Genomic DNA, 15469 nt, shown 5'->3' with positions numbered 1-15469 from the left:
CCTGAAAGAAGTCGGTGAAGTGCACCAAAGACACAGCCATGTTTAGCCGGATCCGTGAGCTAGTGTCCGTGTGCGAGTGGTGTTGACGTTTCAAACGCGTCGAGAGTTGTAGTCCACAAAGTGCTCTCACACAAAGTCTAACCGTATCAAACCTCTACCCGCTAAATTGTATCATTCTTTACACGAAAAGTTATATAAAAAATTCACAGACAACATATGTTCACATTCATGGCACAATTCAAACGAGACCAGAAAATAATTATTTTCTCCCATTCACTTGCATTGACGATTTTTCAACTTTGAGGTCCAGCGGGATTAGCGGAAGGGGCGGGACTTACCAGCTCTATAGGCTATACTTAGCAGCGGTCTGTTATCAAGACATAGCAGACCGCATTCTACATTAGAATTCAACCAAGCCATGTTATAATTGTATTTAATGTTTAGGTTTCACACCTGTAAGTTTGATTCGGATCAAACTGAAAAGTCCGAAAATCCGGACCAAACAAGGTAGATGTGAAAGGGCCCAATTCATTTTAACAAGTGAAGACTTCTAGGAAGCGATTTCAACATCAGTCCCTCATTTCAATGTCAAAGGACAGTATCAATTTCAGCATACTTCATTCTCTGTGGAAATGCTTTGATTTCTCAGCTTGATACCACCGTCATTTTTTACTCTATGTCCAAAGAACAAAAGATCAGAGAATCACATTTCTGATCGGATTTGCTCTGCCAGAAGAAAGAGTGTGATTCTGAATAAGCTATCTGAGAGACTTGTTTAAACTCGAATGGAATGATTATTATTTGTTCTAGACTTTGAATCAGATCCGATGTGCAATACAAACGGGATCTCATTACTATTTGCCAAAATTCACAAGTAAAGGGTGTTTATAGCGCACATTTTTGCATGTTCGTATGCACATAAAAAATAAAAAAATAAATAAAAATGTTTCACCATCATTTGCCAACAAATGAGAGTCCCTCATAACGGTTTAGCAATTTTCACTCTTTTGGTGTCTATCCAAATGTACAAAAATGCAAATACACACATCAGATATTCATCTATAGATCCCCGAAATCAAATCCTCTTTAGTTGCAGCAGAGCGTGACCTGTGACCTTTATGATTTGCAGCCGGCTGGTGACCCGAAACATTCCCAGAATCCTGATTTATCACTGCACGCATCGCTTAATTAAACATGACCATCGCTGCTGATGAATATTTATGGTAAAGCAAAAAGTAGTGATTTTGTAGGGGTACCAGGGCGTCCCGATCAAGCGTGAGGGAGTGTGTACGTGTGTTGATACTTCGGTCTCGAGTATGCGAAAGTAAGTTCCCCCCTCATGCTTCCCTTGTGTAAAGCATTTGTGTGTATACACTCGTCGACTTGTGTATACATAAACATGGATGACTGTGTGAGTAGGAGGGAAGCCTAGAAAAGGGAAGAGTTGGGCATGAGTTGTCACAGACACCTGGATGGAAAGAGAGAGAAAGAGAGAGTAGCGGAGTGTGAAACAGTTAAGGAGGGACACAGCTTATTAATGAGTAACACACATGTTCATTTCCAATTTCCTGCTTTAGCTCACATTTAAAAGAGAGGACAACAAGCAAGAGAGCCGCTGAGCGACTGAAGAAGTTTGTGAAGAAGTTCGCACCTGGTCAGACTTCTCGAGGTAAGCTGAACATTTTTCTTACAGTACGTGTGTCTGGTCTGTAATGTAAATCTCTGCTCATCTGATGTGCGGTCTGGTTCAGTCATCAGCACCGATATTCCTCATGGTATTTTGGGAACATTAAATTCATAAATCTGCACAGCAGATGATTGGTGGTGGATGGGAACTGCGGGTTCCTCTGGCTGGGCTGAACACTTGCTATTCTGTGCTGTAATTGAGCTTCGGCACAGAGTTGATGTGTATTCTAATAGACTCTGCATTAAACATTAAGCACACTCCGGAGATGGAACAAATGGATCTGGAGCAAACCGAGCAGCACTCAGTCGCTCATAAACGACAGATAAGCGGAGATTACCCGTAGCTAACTGCCCTGAACACGCTGCCATGCGACACCTGCGTTTATCAACGCTTTTGTTGTAATTAAGTACAAAGAAACATTCAGAATGTGTCAAGGGGAGTAAAATGATCGTGAATCAAAGCCTGCAGCGAAACACAGTCAGGTGTGAGACCAGATTCTTGCTTGAGTGCTTGGATTCGCTTATTTATTCAACTAATTTGCACTTGTATGCATAGTTAATCTTTTTTTTTAAGTGTGCTCATATTTTAAGAGGATCTTCGAAGACCGGTTTGCAAGTGTGCCTTTTAAACAGCATTCATTGGAAATAAGGGACTTTGGAAAAACCTACCTAAACATAGGCTTCACTGCAGCTGAAATGAACACTTAAATGAAACTATGATTACAGTAGCGGATAATCAATTAATTAAGACTTATTTCCATGCGGTTCCTCACAGATTACTATGTTATGAACTCAAAACACTTCAGCAGTGTTGATTCCATTCTGCATAGAGTTCAGAGATTGGCTTTCGGCTAATTAATGATAACACACTCACCCATGCTTTGCTTCTTGCACTAAGCACAGCCTGGGAAATTATAGCTAGTTTCAAATGAACTCTAATACCCCCGGTTTCACAGACAAGGCTTTAGCCTGGACTAAAGACTAAAACGCATGTTTGAGCTGTTTTAACTGAACGCAACTTGCATTGATATATCTTAAAATATGTCAGCGCCATTGTTTTATAAGTATATCACGTTTATAAAAGCAACTTAAATGTCCTAATTGAACTAAAACCCAATCCTGGCTTAGCCTAAGATCTGTTTGTGAAACCAGGCCGTCCTGGAGAAAAAATGTCACGAAATGCAAAATGCAACTGAAAGGTGTTCTTGGGAATGTTATTTAAAATGGTCCAGATTCAAAATAATTCTTTACTGTTTGCAAAATATGAAATCACCTCAGGTGTTCACATGCACGTATAGAGTATGTGGACGGATTGGGCTGTCTTATCTCATGCATGACAATAGCAAGTGTTTATCCCTAAATACTCCAGTCTGTAGGACAACACGTTCTCTGTCCTCTTTGAAACGCTGTAGCAACAGAATGACTGGAGAGGATCACAATGAAGCCACAGTTCTGCTGTTTTGCATCAAATCTCGGTTTGATTCTAGTAACAAATATCGCTTGATTCTCTTCCCAGACAGATCCTGAAAATGACTCGCTCCGTGAGAGAGGTGTTGAAAGAGTACATGTCGGAGCGGAGGGTTCGCAAATATCGCCTGGTGACCAAAGATGGCCGCTGCAACATCGAGTTTGGCAACGTGATGCACAGAAACCGCTTCGCCTACGTGCTCGACATATGGACCACCTTCGTGGAGACCCGATGGCGCTTCGTCATCTTGCACTTTGTGGCGTCCTTCACCCTCAGCTGGTTCATCTTCGGCCTCATCTGGTACTGGATCGCCAGAGACAACGGTGATCTAGCTTGGCAGAATCCAGCCAGTAACCACACGCCATGCGTCTATAGTGTGATCGACCTGACTTACGCTTTCCTCTTCTCGCTGGAGACCCAAACCACCATCGGCTACGGCAATCTGTACGTGACCAACGCCTGCACGGGAGCCGTGGCTCTGATTATAATCCAGAGTCTTATGGGTGCCATAATCAACTGCTTCTGGTGCGGTGTGGTTATGACAAAAATCGCCCTCCCCAAGAAGAGAGCCAAGACCATAACGTTCAGCGAATCCGCAGTTATCTGCCCTAAAAAAGGCACTCTTTGCCTCCAGATCCGCGTGGCCAACCTGCGCAAGACCCTGATGATCGGCAGTCAGGTTTACGGCAAGCTGTTGAGGACCACGATCACCCCTGAAGGTGAGACCATCATCATGGACCAGGTCAACATCGACTTCATGGTAGACGCCGGCAAGGACAACCTGTTTTTCGTCTGCCCTTTAACCCTCTACCACGTCATCGATAAAACCAGCCCGTTCTTTGACATGGCCGTAGACACTCTGCATCAGCAGGAGTTCGAGCTCGTGGTGTTTCTCGATGGCACGGCCGAGTCCACCAGCTCCTCCTGCCAGGTCAGGACTTCATACATCCCACAGGAGATCATGTGGGGATACGACTTTCTCCCTATCATTTCCCGCAGCAAAGAGGGAAAATACCGGGTGGACTTTTCCAACTTCACCAAAATGGTGCCCGTACCGACGGCTCATTGCGCCTACTGCTACCACAACGAGGCAGGACACCATCACCACTCCATAACCGGCATCGATAACCAGGGCTTTGAGGTCATTGAAATTGAGCCGCCCAACAGCACCAAAATGTAAAACTTTTTGACTGACATGCACTGTATGTATTGCACAGAGGTCAGCATCTTGCACTATACAAGAGGCACTGGACACAAAAACTTTTTGTCTCTCAAAGTGAGGACAAGAAGCAAGACGAGTGTTTTTATCTCTTGAAATACCCCTTATTTGAAGAAAAGCTGCAAAATGATGTCTGGACAGAGTAAAACCCCTATTGCAGTCCATTTCTTTCATGATTATTTTATCGCTTATTTTAGAGCGGCTGGCATTCAAAACCGCATCAAGCAAACAATATGTTTCTATCTTTGTTCTGACAATATCGAAAAATATAAACGTGTGAATGCTTCTGTTACAGGGTCAGTGTCTCGGGAATGAGAGTATTAACTGCAAGTTCATTAATACGAGATTGACTTTTATTAGTCCTCTCTGTATATAAAAGTCTAAGATGAATTGATTTCAAATACCAATTAACCAGCAGATGCGTCTATGCTCTGAATCACTCTGGGATGGTGTGTTCCTTTGTAAATTAATAGATATTGTTAATATTGTATTATTGAATTTGTAAATGCCATTTGTACTTTGTAAATATATATTTTTTTTTATAATAATAAAAAAATATTAATTGCAGTTGGTGTGTTAATTCATTAAAATGTCATTAAAACCATTGTACATTGTTCTGCTAAAAGTAGCCACATGGGGGCGTACAAGACAAAGCTATAGTTGACAACTCTTGGTCTTTTGAATCCACAGTGCTGGATCAACATGATATTCATTCTCAGTCCCAGGCTCCTAGACAACAGTGCCCTAATGTGCGTCAAACACAGCCAAACAAAGCAGTCGTGTCACAGCTTTGCCCTAAGTAGCGATGAGTACTTGGAAATTTGTATAGCTCATAAAGCATAAGCATGTAGTGTTGTGCGTAAGGAAGGGTGGTGTGTGATAGATCTCTGTTGTCTGAAGCTGTTGCCCGCTGACTCACTACATGACACATCAAATAATAAAGAGCCTTTAAAATATATTAGATGTGGGACGAAGATAATACCCTGAAGAGCGTTCACTGCCAAACACTTAGAATTAATATATCTTACCTTAGACTATCCATATGTGTGTGCAATCCTTTAGCACTGATATTACGTCAGATAGAGTAATAGAGTATAAGTATTTGGCATGTTCTCCGAGGGGAGGAATTTGGTCCGAACCCAGAGTACTTCCCTCGAATCCCTGGCTGGGATAGGAACCAAACGAGAGTAAGGATTCGGGGTCACGGAGGGATGCAGGAACACAGGTGAGTCGGCTATGTGTAGGCTATATGTAGGCCTTCTCACGTGTCCCTCCCGTAATTTGCTAATAAAAATCATTAATACTCACCAGATTTAATGTGTAATCATGGTCCCCAGATGTGCTCATGATGGTTTATGATCACTCAGTATTGGATTAGATGAAATATCATGTAGTCTAGACCTTAAGATTGATTCATGAACAGCAATTATGTTGAAGTCAGACACAGATTTTCCTATTGGTCCGTTTGCAAGGGTGATTTAATATTTGATTAAATACAGTTGAGAAAATTTTTTTATGTGATCATATAAATTCAGTGTAAGCCATTACATGTTTAGTTTAGCGGTTTAGAACATCACCCATTCAATCAAAATATCACTACTTGGTTACATTTTATTTTAAGGTGACGTAGTTTCACTGTACTTAATTCAATTACTCAGTACTTATTTGAATAAGTATGTACTTACTGTAGAGTTACGGTTAGTGTTTGGTTTAGGGTTAGTTATTTGTAATTATGCATAATTTACTGTTATTACTATAGTAAGCACATGTTAAGTACGTCACCTTAAAATCACCTTAAATAATACCTTAAAATGTTTTTCAATTGATGCATTGGTCAAATGACACACAAAAAAGTTAGATGGAAAGATTTTTAATGTAAAAACATTTATTTGTCACATTTTATCTATTCAACAGACCCTTTTACAAAAGGTAATACTTAATAAATTGCAGAAACAACAAAATTAACAAAAAAAGGTTAATTGCAATATTTCATATATATATATTTATATAGCAATAAATTTAATATCCAAATACTTGCATATATAAAATAGCACAATTCCTTCATATCTGAGAGTGATGAACAGTTGGGAATTTCCGATCATCTTTTGTCTTAATGCTACAAAACACACAAGAGTAAACGCTTGTGTGAAACTAACACTGTCTTAACACTTTTTTTTAGGCACATACGTTTGCCAGTAATACGATTTGGCATTGAGGGTTTATTATGGCACTTCGGAAAACCGATTGTCTCCAAGCATGTTTGGTAAGGCATTTGCTTCTAGTGAATAAAAATCTTAACTACATATCAAAATAACTTTCTTATTGTTATGGCAGCACACCAAGAACTTTAGAAAATGCATTTTCTGAAAAATACAAGAGAACATTCATAAACTTATTGCCCATATGTACAGATACAAAACACCTACGTAGTTCAAACTACCTTCAGTAACTGATAAAAAAAGTTTGCATTTTGACCGAGGTCAACTCGTATTAACGTATGATTCTTAACACTGTCACATATGAAAATAGCTCTGCATAATTTATACAGTAAGATGCTTTTAATGCCTAGTTGACCTTTGATCGAAAAAAAAAAAAGTAATACTAGCAAATAGGTCTGACAAACGCACAGCGTTCGCGAATCTCTGGTTTCAACGTCTTGTGCTGCTGTTTTAACTGTTATTTCGTTTTCTTTTCTTTCAAAGAGGTACTTTGCGTGATGCCCACATTCAGCGATCCAAGAATCTAGTCAGGACTTTTAAGACACATAGGAAAGCAAACAAATCTCATGTGAGTTTAACACTTTGGCTGTTTTGAGATGAAAACGAGTGGATTGTCACTGAAGAGGCAGTGAGATTCACACGGGGACATCAGAAATGTAAAGCAGGTTTCGATCCATTTCACATCAACACCGTCTTCTTCATCAGCATAGAGGAGTGCTAAAGATGAGTAAGTGAGTTTAGCTTGAGCCAGCTAGCCTGAGAAGCTCCTAAAAAACAATCAGGCGCCACGTCCTCCAGCGAGGAGGAGAAATGGCGGCTGAATGCCAATATTTGTTCCAGTTGCCAGATTTGCTTTAGAAAAGAGAGTTTCAGTCACAACTTACAAAAAGATAAATTCATGTAACCAAGTTGGGTTTAGATAAAATCCAAAAGGGAAGCAGGGACTAGGTCCAAAAATATAAACACTCGGTTCACAATTGCATTAACACACAGGGTGAGTTTACAGTGATTCGTTTTTTCGGTCGGTCGATCGTTCGTTCGCCGACTTATGCATAATAGAGGTGGTCTTTATTTGGTCGAAAGGGACTCTGGCCCATCGGTGCAGCTTTCGGGTGTGGAAAGGCACGAGAAACATGCGCAAACTCTCCAAAACAAACACCAACCCAAGTCCTTTGAATAAGTAGTACTCCATTTTGAAGAGGATCAGCCACTTTTGGTCCATTTTGTCTTTACCTTCTCTGTCTTTCAACTTCTGCTTCCTTGTACAAACGTTTCGGCCAAATCCCTCCCTTTCCAGCTTCCTTGTTTGTCTTCCCTCCGAGTGCAGTTCAAGTTTTGGCATTCGGGGAGCGGGTGAGAGGTGAGGGGCTTTAGTAGTAACTGCCTAAGTGAGAATTGGTATGACGTGGCATGCCGGGATTGGGATAAATCCCACCTGTCGGAGAGCTCCAGTATGGGGTGGTGGGCCCGAAGAAATTGGAGGACGTGACGGGCATGGACGGAGGATGGGGCGAAACGAAGTTGACCTTCTGCTGGTGAGCGTGGTAGCTGGGCACGTAGGGCAGGTCGGTGGGGTACTTGTACATGGTGGACTCGGTGGGATGGGGCTGCAAGGCCTGAGCGATGCCGTGGAAGTCAAACTTGTAGGCGTAACGCTTGCCGTGCACTTTGGTCATGATGTTCTTGTCGTAGTAGTAGCGCAGGGCTCGGCTGAGTTTGTCGTAGTTCATGTTGGGTTTACTCTTGCGCTCCCCCCAGCGACGCGCCACTTCGTCGGGGTCCGTCATCTTGAACTCTCCGTTGGTTCCCTCCCAGGTGATGCAGCCGGCGTTGGCGCTGTCGGAGAGAAGCTCGAGCAGGAACTGCCACAGCTGGATCTGACCCGAACCTGGACAACCACACCAAGAGGGAATTTTACTAGACATCACTACTGTTATGAGTGTTACTGTTACTGTGCAAAAGTCTTAGGCATGTTAATACCCCCCAAAAAATGGTTTTAAGTCAGTTATCTATATCTTTTGCTGTAGTGTGTCAGCAGGAAATATCAGTTTACATTTCCAAACATTCTTTTTGCCATTAATTGTAATAATGCAGTGAGATTTGTGTATGCACGAGGAGTCTGACAACAGCCGGCATGATCTGATCTCACCATCATCGAGTCCGTCTGTGATTACATGAAGAAACAGAAGAAACTGAGACAGACTAAATCCAGAAGAACTGCGGGAACGTCTCCGAGACGCTTGAGGAAACCTTCCTGCAAAGCTACAGTACTGTGAAAAGCACTGGCACTTGTGTTAAAATGCTGTAAAGTGAGAATGCTTTTAAAAAATAAAATCACAAATTGAATTTATTTATGATTTAACTTCTATTAACTAATTCAAATCAATATATGGTGTAACGACCCTTTGCGTTTAAAACGGCTTTTGTCCAGGTACACTTGCGCATAGTTTTTCAGGTAGCTTTGCTGATAGGTTTCTTCAAGCGTCTCGGAGACATTCCCGCAGTTCTTCTGGATTTAGTTTGTCTCAGTTTCTTCTGTTTCTTCATGTAATCACAGACGGACTCGATGATGGTGAGATCAGATCATGCCGGCTGTTGTCAGACTCCTTGTGCAGACACAAATCTCACTGGATTATTACAATTAATGGCAAAAAGAATGTTTGGAAATGTAAACTGATATTTCCTACTGACACACTACAGCAAAAGATATAGATAAATGACTTAAAACCATTTTTTGGGGGGTATTAACATGCCTAAGACTTTTGCACAGTACTGTATATAGAGAGAGATAGATAGATATTTAGATATAGATAAATGCAAATAAATTAATTTTCAATAAAACAAAGATTATTAGAGTACGTTTCAGTAGAAAATACTATTTTACTACTTTCTACTTCAAAATTTCACATTTAATTAATTATTAAAATAATGCAATTATTTGAGAAATTTACTAGCAATTTTTGAGCACTAATGTTTTAACTATCACTGATTTGCTATTATAGCTTTTAATATTATGAAATACATTTTTTATATTTTAATTTTAATCGTAGTTAAGTTTTAGTAATTTTGTTGTGTTTTTGTAAAATATATATATATATATATATATATATATATATATATATATATTTTACAAAAACACAACAAAATTACTAAAACTTAACTACGATTAAAATTAAAATATAAAAAATGTTTTTAAAATTAATTTAAAATTATTTATTTTTTTAACTATGTATGTATAGTTCTTATTAATCTTTATTTTATTTACATTTTCAGTTTAAGTTAAACTAAAAAATGGGAAATTATGCTTTGGCAAATAGCTGAAATAATATAAATTGATTATTTTATTTCAGTTAACATTTTCAACAGTTAATACAGTTTTAAATCATGTAACGGATATAATATAATATAATATAATATAATATAATATAATATAATATAATATAATATAATATAATATAATATAATATAATATAATATAATATAATATAATTGCTCACTGTTTGATCATGTTAGTTAGACCTTTTTTGTAAAGTGTGACCAAAATTATTTTATTATTTTAGTTTTAGTTTTAAATTTATTTAGACCAAATAGTATAGAATTTTAGAAAAGCAGAGAAATAGTATAGAATCAACTGTTTCTTAATTACTTTTATTAATAATCTGTACTGGCCAGAATTTGGATAAAATATTAATATTTTAATGCAATAAGTTTCTAAAATGAACTGTTTTTCTAAAAGTAAAACGTAAAAAAAAGTACAGTGAGTTTTCCTGATGTTACCTGGGTTGGCAAGTCGACTGCTGGTGGGTCCTAATATCTGGTAAGGGTCTGAAAGGAAAGAGAAATTAATCTGGATGTGACCTTTGAACTTAATAGTTGAAAAATTCCACAATTTTATTGGATATCCAGTAGCTGAACTGAAGAAGAATAGTACTAGCAACAAAAGGGACATGACTTCAATTCCCAGAAAATGAATATTTACTCCAAATGCACATTTTGGCTGTCACATGCTAAATACATACAGGTGAAACTCGAAAAATTTAAATATCGTGCAAAAGTTCATTTATTTCAGTAACTCAACCTAAAAGGTGAAATTAATATATAGAAAATTACATGCAAAGTGAGATATTTCAAGCCTTTATTTGTTATAATTTTTATGGTAATTATGGCTTACAGCTTATGAACATTTTCAAAATTTCTGAGATTTTGAATTTGGGGTTTTCATAAGCTGTAAGCCATAATCATCAAGATTATAACAAATAAAGGCTTGAAATATCTCATTTTGCATGTAATGAGTCTATATAATGTATTAGTTTCACCTTTTAAGTTGAATTACTGAAATAAATGAACTTTTGCATGATGTTCTAATTTTTGGAGTTTCACCTGTAAATATGAAATATATTCGAACGCTTACCTGGCTGAGGCCGAGCCGGCTCAGTGTTCTTGGACACGTTCTGAGAGACCACTGTAGGAGAGCCTGAGAAATGGAAAGGAAGAAAGCGCGACAGCAAGAAAGAAAGAGAAAAAAAAAAGTTCAGCACATTCGTCTGGACGAGCAGACGCTCAAGTCCCGGTCCAAAGAAAACAAGGGCAAGCGCTGGCCGAACTGCTAAGTACTTAATGAGCCTCTTCAGCTCCCAGTGTCCCTAAACTAAAGCCTGGCCATCTGCTGACTCTCCTGTCCAGAGTAAAGCACAGATCAAGAACGCCGCACACCAAGAACGATGCGTTTGAGTGTCTGACCAGCCAATATAAGCGATGAATCGAGGTGGACTGTTGACACTGACCTTTGCCGCTGTGCATGTTGTTTGACCAGCCTGATCTCCGGACAGCATCGTAAGACGCATCTGGAGAAAAGAGAAAAGATTTTATTTTTGTAACCTGCTATTGCTTGTCCAAAAGCTCAGTACGGCTTTGGAAAATGTTTTAATGTTCCTGCAGAAATTTATTTGGATTGATTATAGCAGTTTAAATCCAACGGGAGGACTGGTAAACCCTACATCACGAGGACAACATTTCCCCACAAAGTTGTCAATATACGAAATACGGACATATATGGGTCCCCGCGAGGAATAACAGCTTATAAATCGTACTAAGTGATTTTTTTTGAAAATGTAAAAATGCAAAAAGTTTAGTGTGATGGGTAGGTTTAGGAGTAGAGTTAGTGTAAGGGGAGAGAATATACAGTTTATACCGTATAAAAATCATTATGTCTATGCAAAGTCCCCATAAATCATGAAAACACAACAAGCTGTTTGGGTGTTATCTGACAAACTCTCAACACACTCACATACTCATGCAATCACACGGAGAAGCCAATAATAACGCTGTCAGGATTGCAGTTAGAATCTGTTTGGTAAGAACATCATGAGCATCAGCTTGTCTTGTTTTTAGAGATCGCACAGAACCACAAATTGCACACACATTTTGAGCACTTAGGTACATAGCAGACTGTGACTGAGTTTAGAGCCAAAGAAATAAGTTATATCCGTCTCCCAGGCTTCAGTGGTACTGTATGCGTTATGCTCTAACAATGAAATATTTCCTCCCATAACATGTTTTATTAGCAAAACTAAAAAACATGATTCCAAAAGCTTTCCAATAAAATTGTGAACATTTTGAAAGTGCATGCATATTTTGAATACATGAAAAAACTCCTAAAAACTCAAACTCATTTCACTTTCAAATCATTGCTGCACTCGTTTCCCTGGCCTTTCCTCACAGAGTGCATTTATTTTTAATGCATGGAATATAAATCATATTTGTGCTGATAGGGATGGACTGGCTATAGAGAGCATTGGGACTTTGAAGGGAGAGAAAAGTCCCGCTGACTGACGCATCTTCAAACCAAGATCTTCACACACTTCTGCATCTACACTGGAGTCTGTAATGTGCTTATTTCTTATCAAGCAATTCCATTGTGGGACAGAGCAGGTTATTATCAATAACTAAAACTAAATTTATTTGGTCACACTTTAGATTAGGGTCCAAGTCTCACTATCAACTAACTATTAACTATGACTTTTGCCTAAAAAAAACTCCTAATCACTGCTCATTAATAGTCAGTAAGGTAGTTGTTAAGTTTTAAGTAGGATTAAGGAATGTAGAATATGATCATGCAGAATAAGGCATTAATATGTGCTTTATAAGTACTAATAAACAGCCAATAGCCTAGTAATATGCAAGCTAATAAGCAACTTGTTAATAGTCAAAATTGGACCCTTTAATAAAGTGTTACCTTTTTCTATAGCCTATCATTTTAATACAAGTTTTGCCAAAGTTGCATTTTGAAGTTCTAAATTTTCTGTAAAACAAGGCTTAGTTGATTTATTAAGATGGATGGATGGATGGATGGATGGATGAAACCCATTGAACAAATTTCCAAAAATGTTTAATAACTCAGTCTAAGAAGCATGTGTTTTCACTGTAAGAGTGATCTCAGGAAACACAGGTTTTTATTCTCGCATGGCAACACTGCATCCGTCTCCTCGGAAAATGGCCAGATTCGCCTTCATTCTCAAACGTACTCTTAAAACATTCCCATCATGCCTTGCAGCACTGTAGTGATCCCTTTTTCCTGAACGGAAATGAACCAATGACTGGCACTAATCAAGTTTCTACATGCCCTAGATGGGCTTTTTGGCCTTGGTTCCAGAGCGAGTGCTTCCTCTAGGGCTTAGATGGGCTCTATGTGCGACCCTATGGATGAAACTGCCAGAGACGGCCAAAAAATGTTGGCCCAATGTTAGTATACTGGAATTATGTCTTTGAAAGATACCGTTGTGGTATGACTGTCCTGACGGCTCGAACTTCAGTGCACGACTCCACCTGAACAGAGCTCAAGTCGTGATTGATAAAACACTGCCCTCTTCTGGTCACTGTGTTTGAAATCTCTTCCAAGTTTGGGTGGAACTTAGAGACATAATCCTCTGAAGACAAAGAAAAATGTTTAGTTTGGAAAGCGCTGATAAAAGTACATGGCCCACGTTTCAAAAGCAAAGCAGTATCTCCAGCCAGCGTTTCTCAGCAAAAGCTGAATCCAAGAAAAAGGAAGACGCACGCTAATCTCTAAAAGCATCTCCTTCAGTGAGAAAGTGCAAGGCTTTCATTGCTCCTGGTTATCGTGAAATCCACAGCTGATCTTGACTGAGAAGACACACGCATTGCATTATTAAACACACTGTGATCTGTTCTGAGCCTTGGATTAAAGGAATAAATCACCCAAAAATGTATGTTTCTCTTTAAACTTTTAAGAAAATTCCAAATAGAAGTTTCAACAAAACGACATTTTTTTTATGACATTATCAAAGGTAAAAATAAATGGTAACACTTTACAATAAGGTTTCATTTGTTAACATTAGTTCACTACTATCATAATCAAAAGTTGTAACATTAGTGACGAGATATTTAACAGTGATATTTTCCTACCATTGGCAAAGATTAATAAATGCTTAAAATATATTCCTCATTGCCAGTTCATGTTAGCTAATGCATTAACTAATGCTAATAAATGAGACCCTGTTGTAAAGTGTTACCAAATAAATATATTAAAAGCATCATTAAAAATAGTCTAAAGAACTCTTGCATTATATTTCATGTCTTCAGAAGTCATACGTCATGATCAATACACATGCAAGAACCAATGGCATTTATTTTTACTGACCTCTAAACTTAAGCATTAGATTCTTCAAAAAATTCTCTTTGTGTGTCCCATGGGGAAAAAAATGCATTTGGGTTTGTAAAAACATAATGAGAAAATAACTAATTTCAATTTCATTTGGATGAACCATTCCTTCAAGGCAACTCAAGACGCATATTTTTTAACTATAAATATTGAAACTGCATGAACTGCACTACACATCCAGACACTGGATCCGAGTAATTTCTGGGAAAAGTTGCTTTTCATTTAATGTTTCTCTATTTTAGGCCTTCTATCATTCTTTGTCCTCAAGCACTCACTCTTTCCCTCTAACGATCTTCCATCCTTCACTCTCTCAGTGTCTGTCAGATCTGATCTGGAGCAGGGCCGGAGAGAAGAGAAGAGAAAAAGAGAAAGAGGGAGAAAGAGAGAAAGAGAGAAAGAGAGAGAGAGTCCTGAGAGAGTTACGTTTCCTGCCTGCCGAGTCTGCTCACACAACCTCTCTTTGTTTTACTGGCCTTTTTTTCCCTCGTTTTTTCATCCCCCTCCACCATGAAAAAACACACAGCAGCCAGGAGGAGAAGAGGGGTCAGAAACCGATGGGGAGAACAGAGAAAGACAGAGAGAGAGAGATGGAGAGCAGACGCTACACATCATCGGAATTTGCAAAGAAAACAGTGTCGGTGGCCGTCGCTACTGTCTGATAGAGACGAGGAACTCGACGAGGAACGAACACTGACGGATCCCACCAGCAGATCTTCTCGGCGAGGCCCGTGTTCCTAATTCAATCACGTCAGAACGCGACTGCGAAACAACAGACAGATGTGCATCTGGGATCGGATGCTTTTTTAAAACGTCTCCTGTTCTGAATCAGGGGCCGTAAATTTAGATTTGCTTCACTTTCACTAATGCGTGCTATTCTCCGCCATGAATAAAAGGGAATGCTCTATATCACAGGGCCTCTACCAGGCAGTCTCCAGCATGTTGTGTTGTTAGTGTGCTGTGTGTGTTTGGGTGTGGTGTCTCCTCAAGAGACCAGGCTTCTGCTCTCAGAGTCAAAACAAGATTCTCGCCCAGCCAGACGTCTAGACTGGCTCAGTTTTTAAACGGGACCTAAAAAAGTTCAAGGTATATGGGCATTTTTAAGCAAACCAATGCCTAAAGTGAGGTTCAAATTTTTGTCCGAGTGGCTGTTTATACGGGACGCACTCATGCGTTCGAAACGCGGCCTGACTTAAAGG

At 39.1% G+C, this 15469-nt stretch overlaps 2 protein-coding genes across 7 annotated transcripts in view; one reads left to right on the top strand and one right to left on the bottom strand.

The window, feature by feature from the left end:
* Nucleotides 1-3215: 3215 nt before the first annotated feature.
* LOC308694656 (ATP-sensitive inward rectifier potassium channel 1-like) lies at nucleotides 3216-4334 on the top strand (the record flags this gene model as incomplete). The annotated part of the gene is made up of 1 exon (XM_081372304.1): nucleotides 3216-4334. The coding sequence occupies one exon, from the start codon at nucleotides 3216-3218 to the stop codon at nucleotides 4332-4334; it is 1119 nt and encodes a 372-aa protein (XP_081228430.1).
* Nucleotides 4335-6234: 1900 nt separating this feature from the next.
* Nucleotides 6235-15469, bottom strand: part of fli1 (Fli-1 proto-oncogene, ETS transcription factor) — a 38664-nt gene continuing 29429 nt past the window's right edge. For all 6 annotated transcript variants that reach the window (XM_081371817.1, XM_081371818.1, XM_081371819.1 and 3 more), the window contains 4 exons: nucleotides 11377-11436; nucleotides 11004-11066; nucleotides 10370-10417; nucleotides 6235-8480 (listed from right to left, as the gene is read on the bottom strand). In XM_081371817.1, coding sequence (XP_081227943.1) covers nucleotides 7963-8480; nucleotides 10370-10417; nucleotides 11004-11066; nucleotides 11377-11436 — 689 coding nt within the window. In that variant the 3' untranslated portion in view covers nucleotides 6235-7962. The remainder of the gene's footprint in view (nucleotides 8481-10369; nucleotides 10418-11003; nucleotides 11067-11376; nucleotides 11437-15469) is intronic.

The sequence above is a fragment of the Scardinius erythrophthalmus genome (assembly GCF_964197995.2).
Source record: "Scardinius erythrophthalmus genome assembly, chromosome: 8".
Classification (NCBI taxonomy): domain Eukaryota; kingdom Metazoa; phylum Chordata; class Actinopteri; order Cypriniformes; family Leuciscidae; genus Scardinius; species Scardinius erythrophthalmus.
The sequence above is the reverse complement of the archived record's forward strand: the minus strand, read 5'-3'. Positions and strand labels throughout refer to the sequence as shown.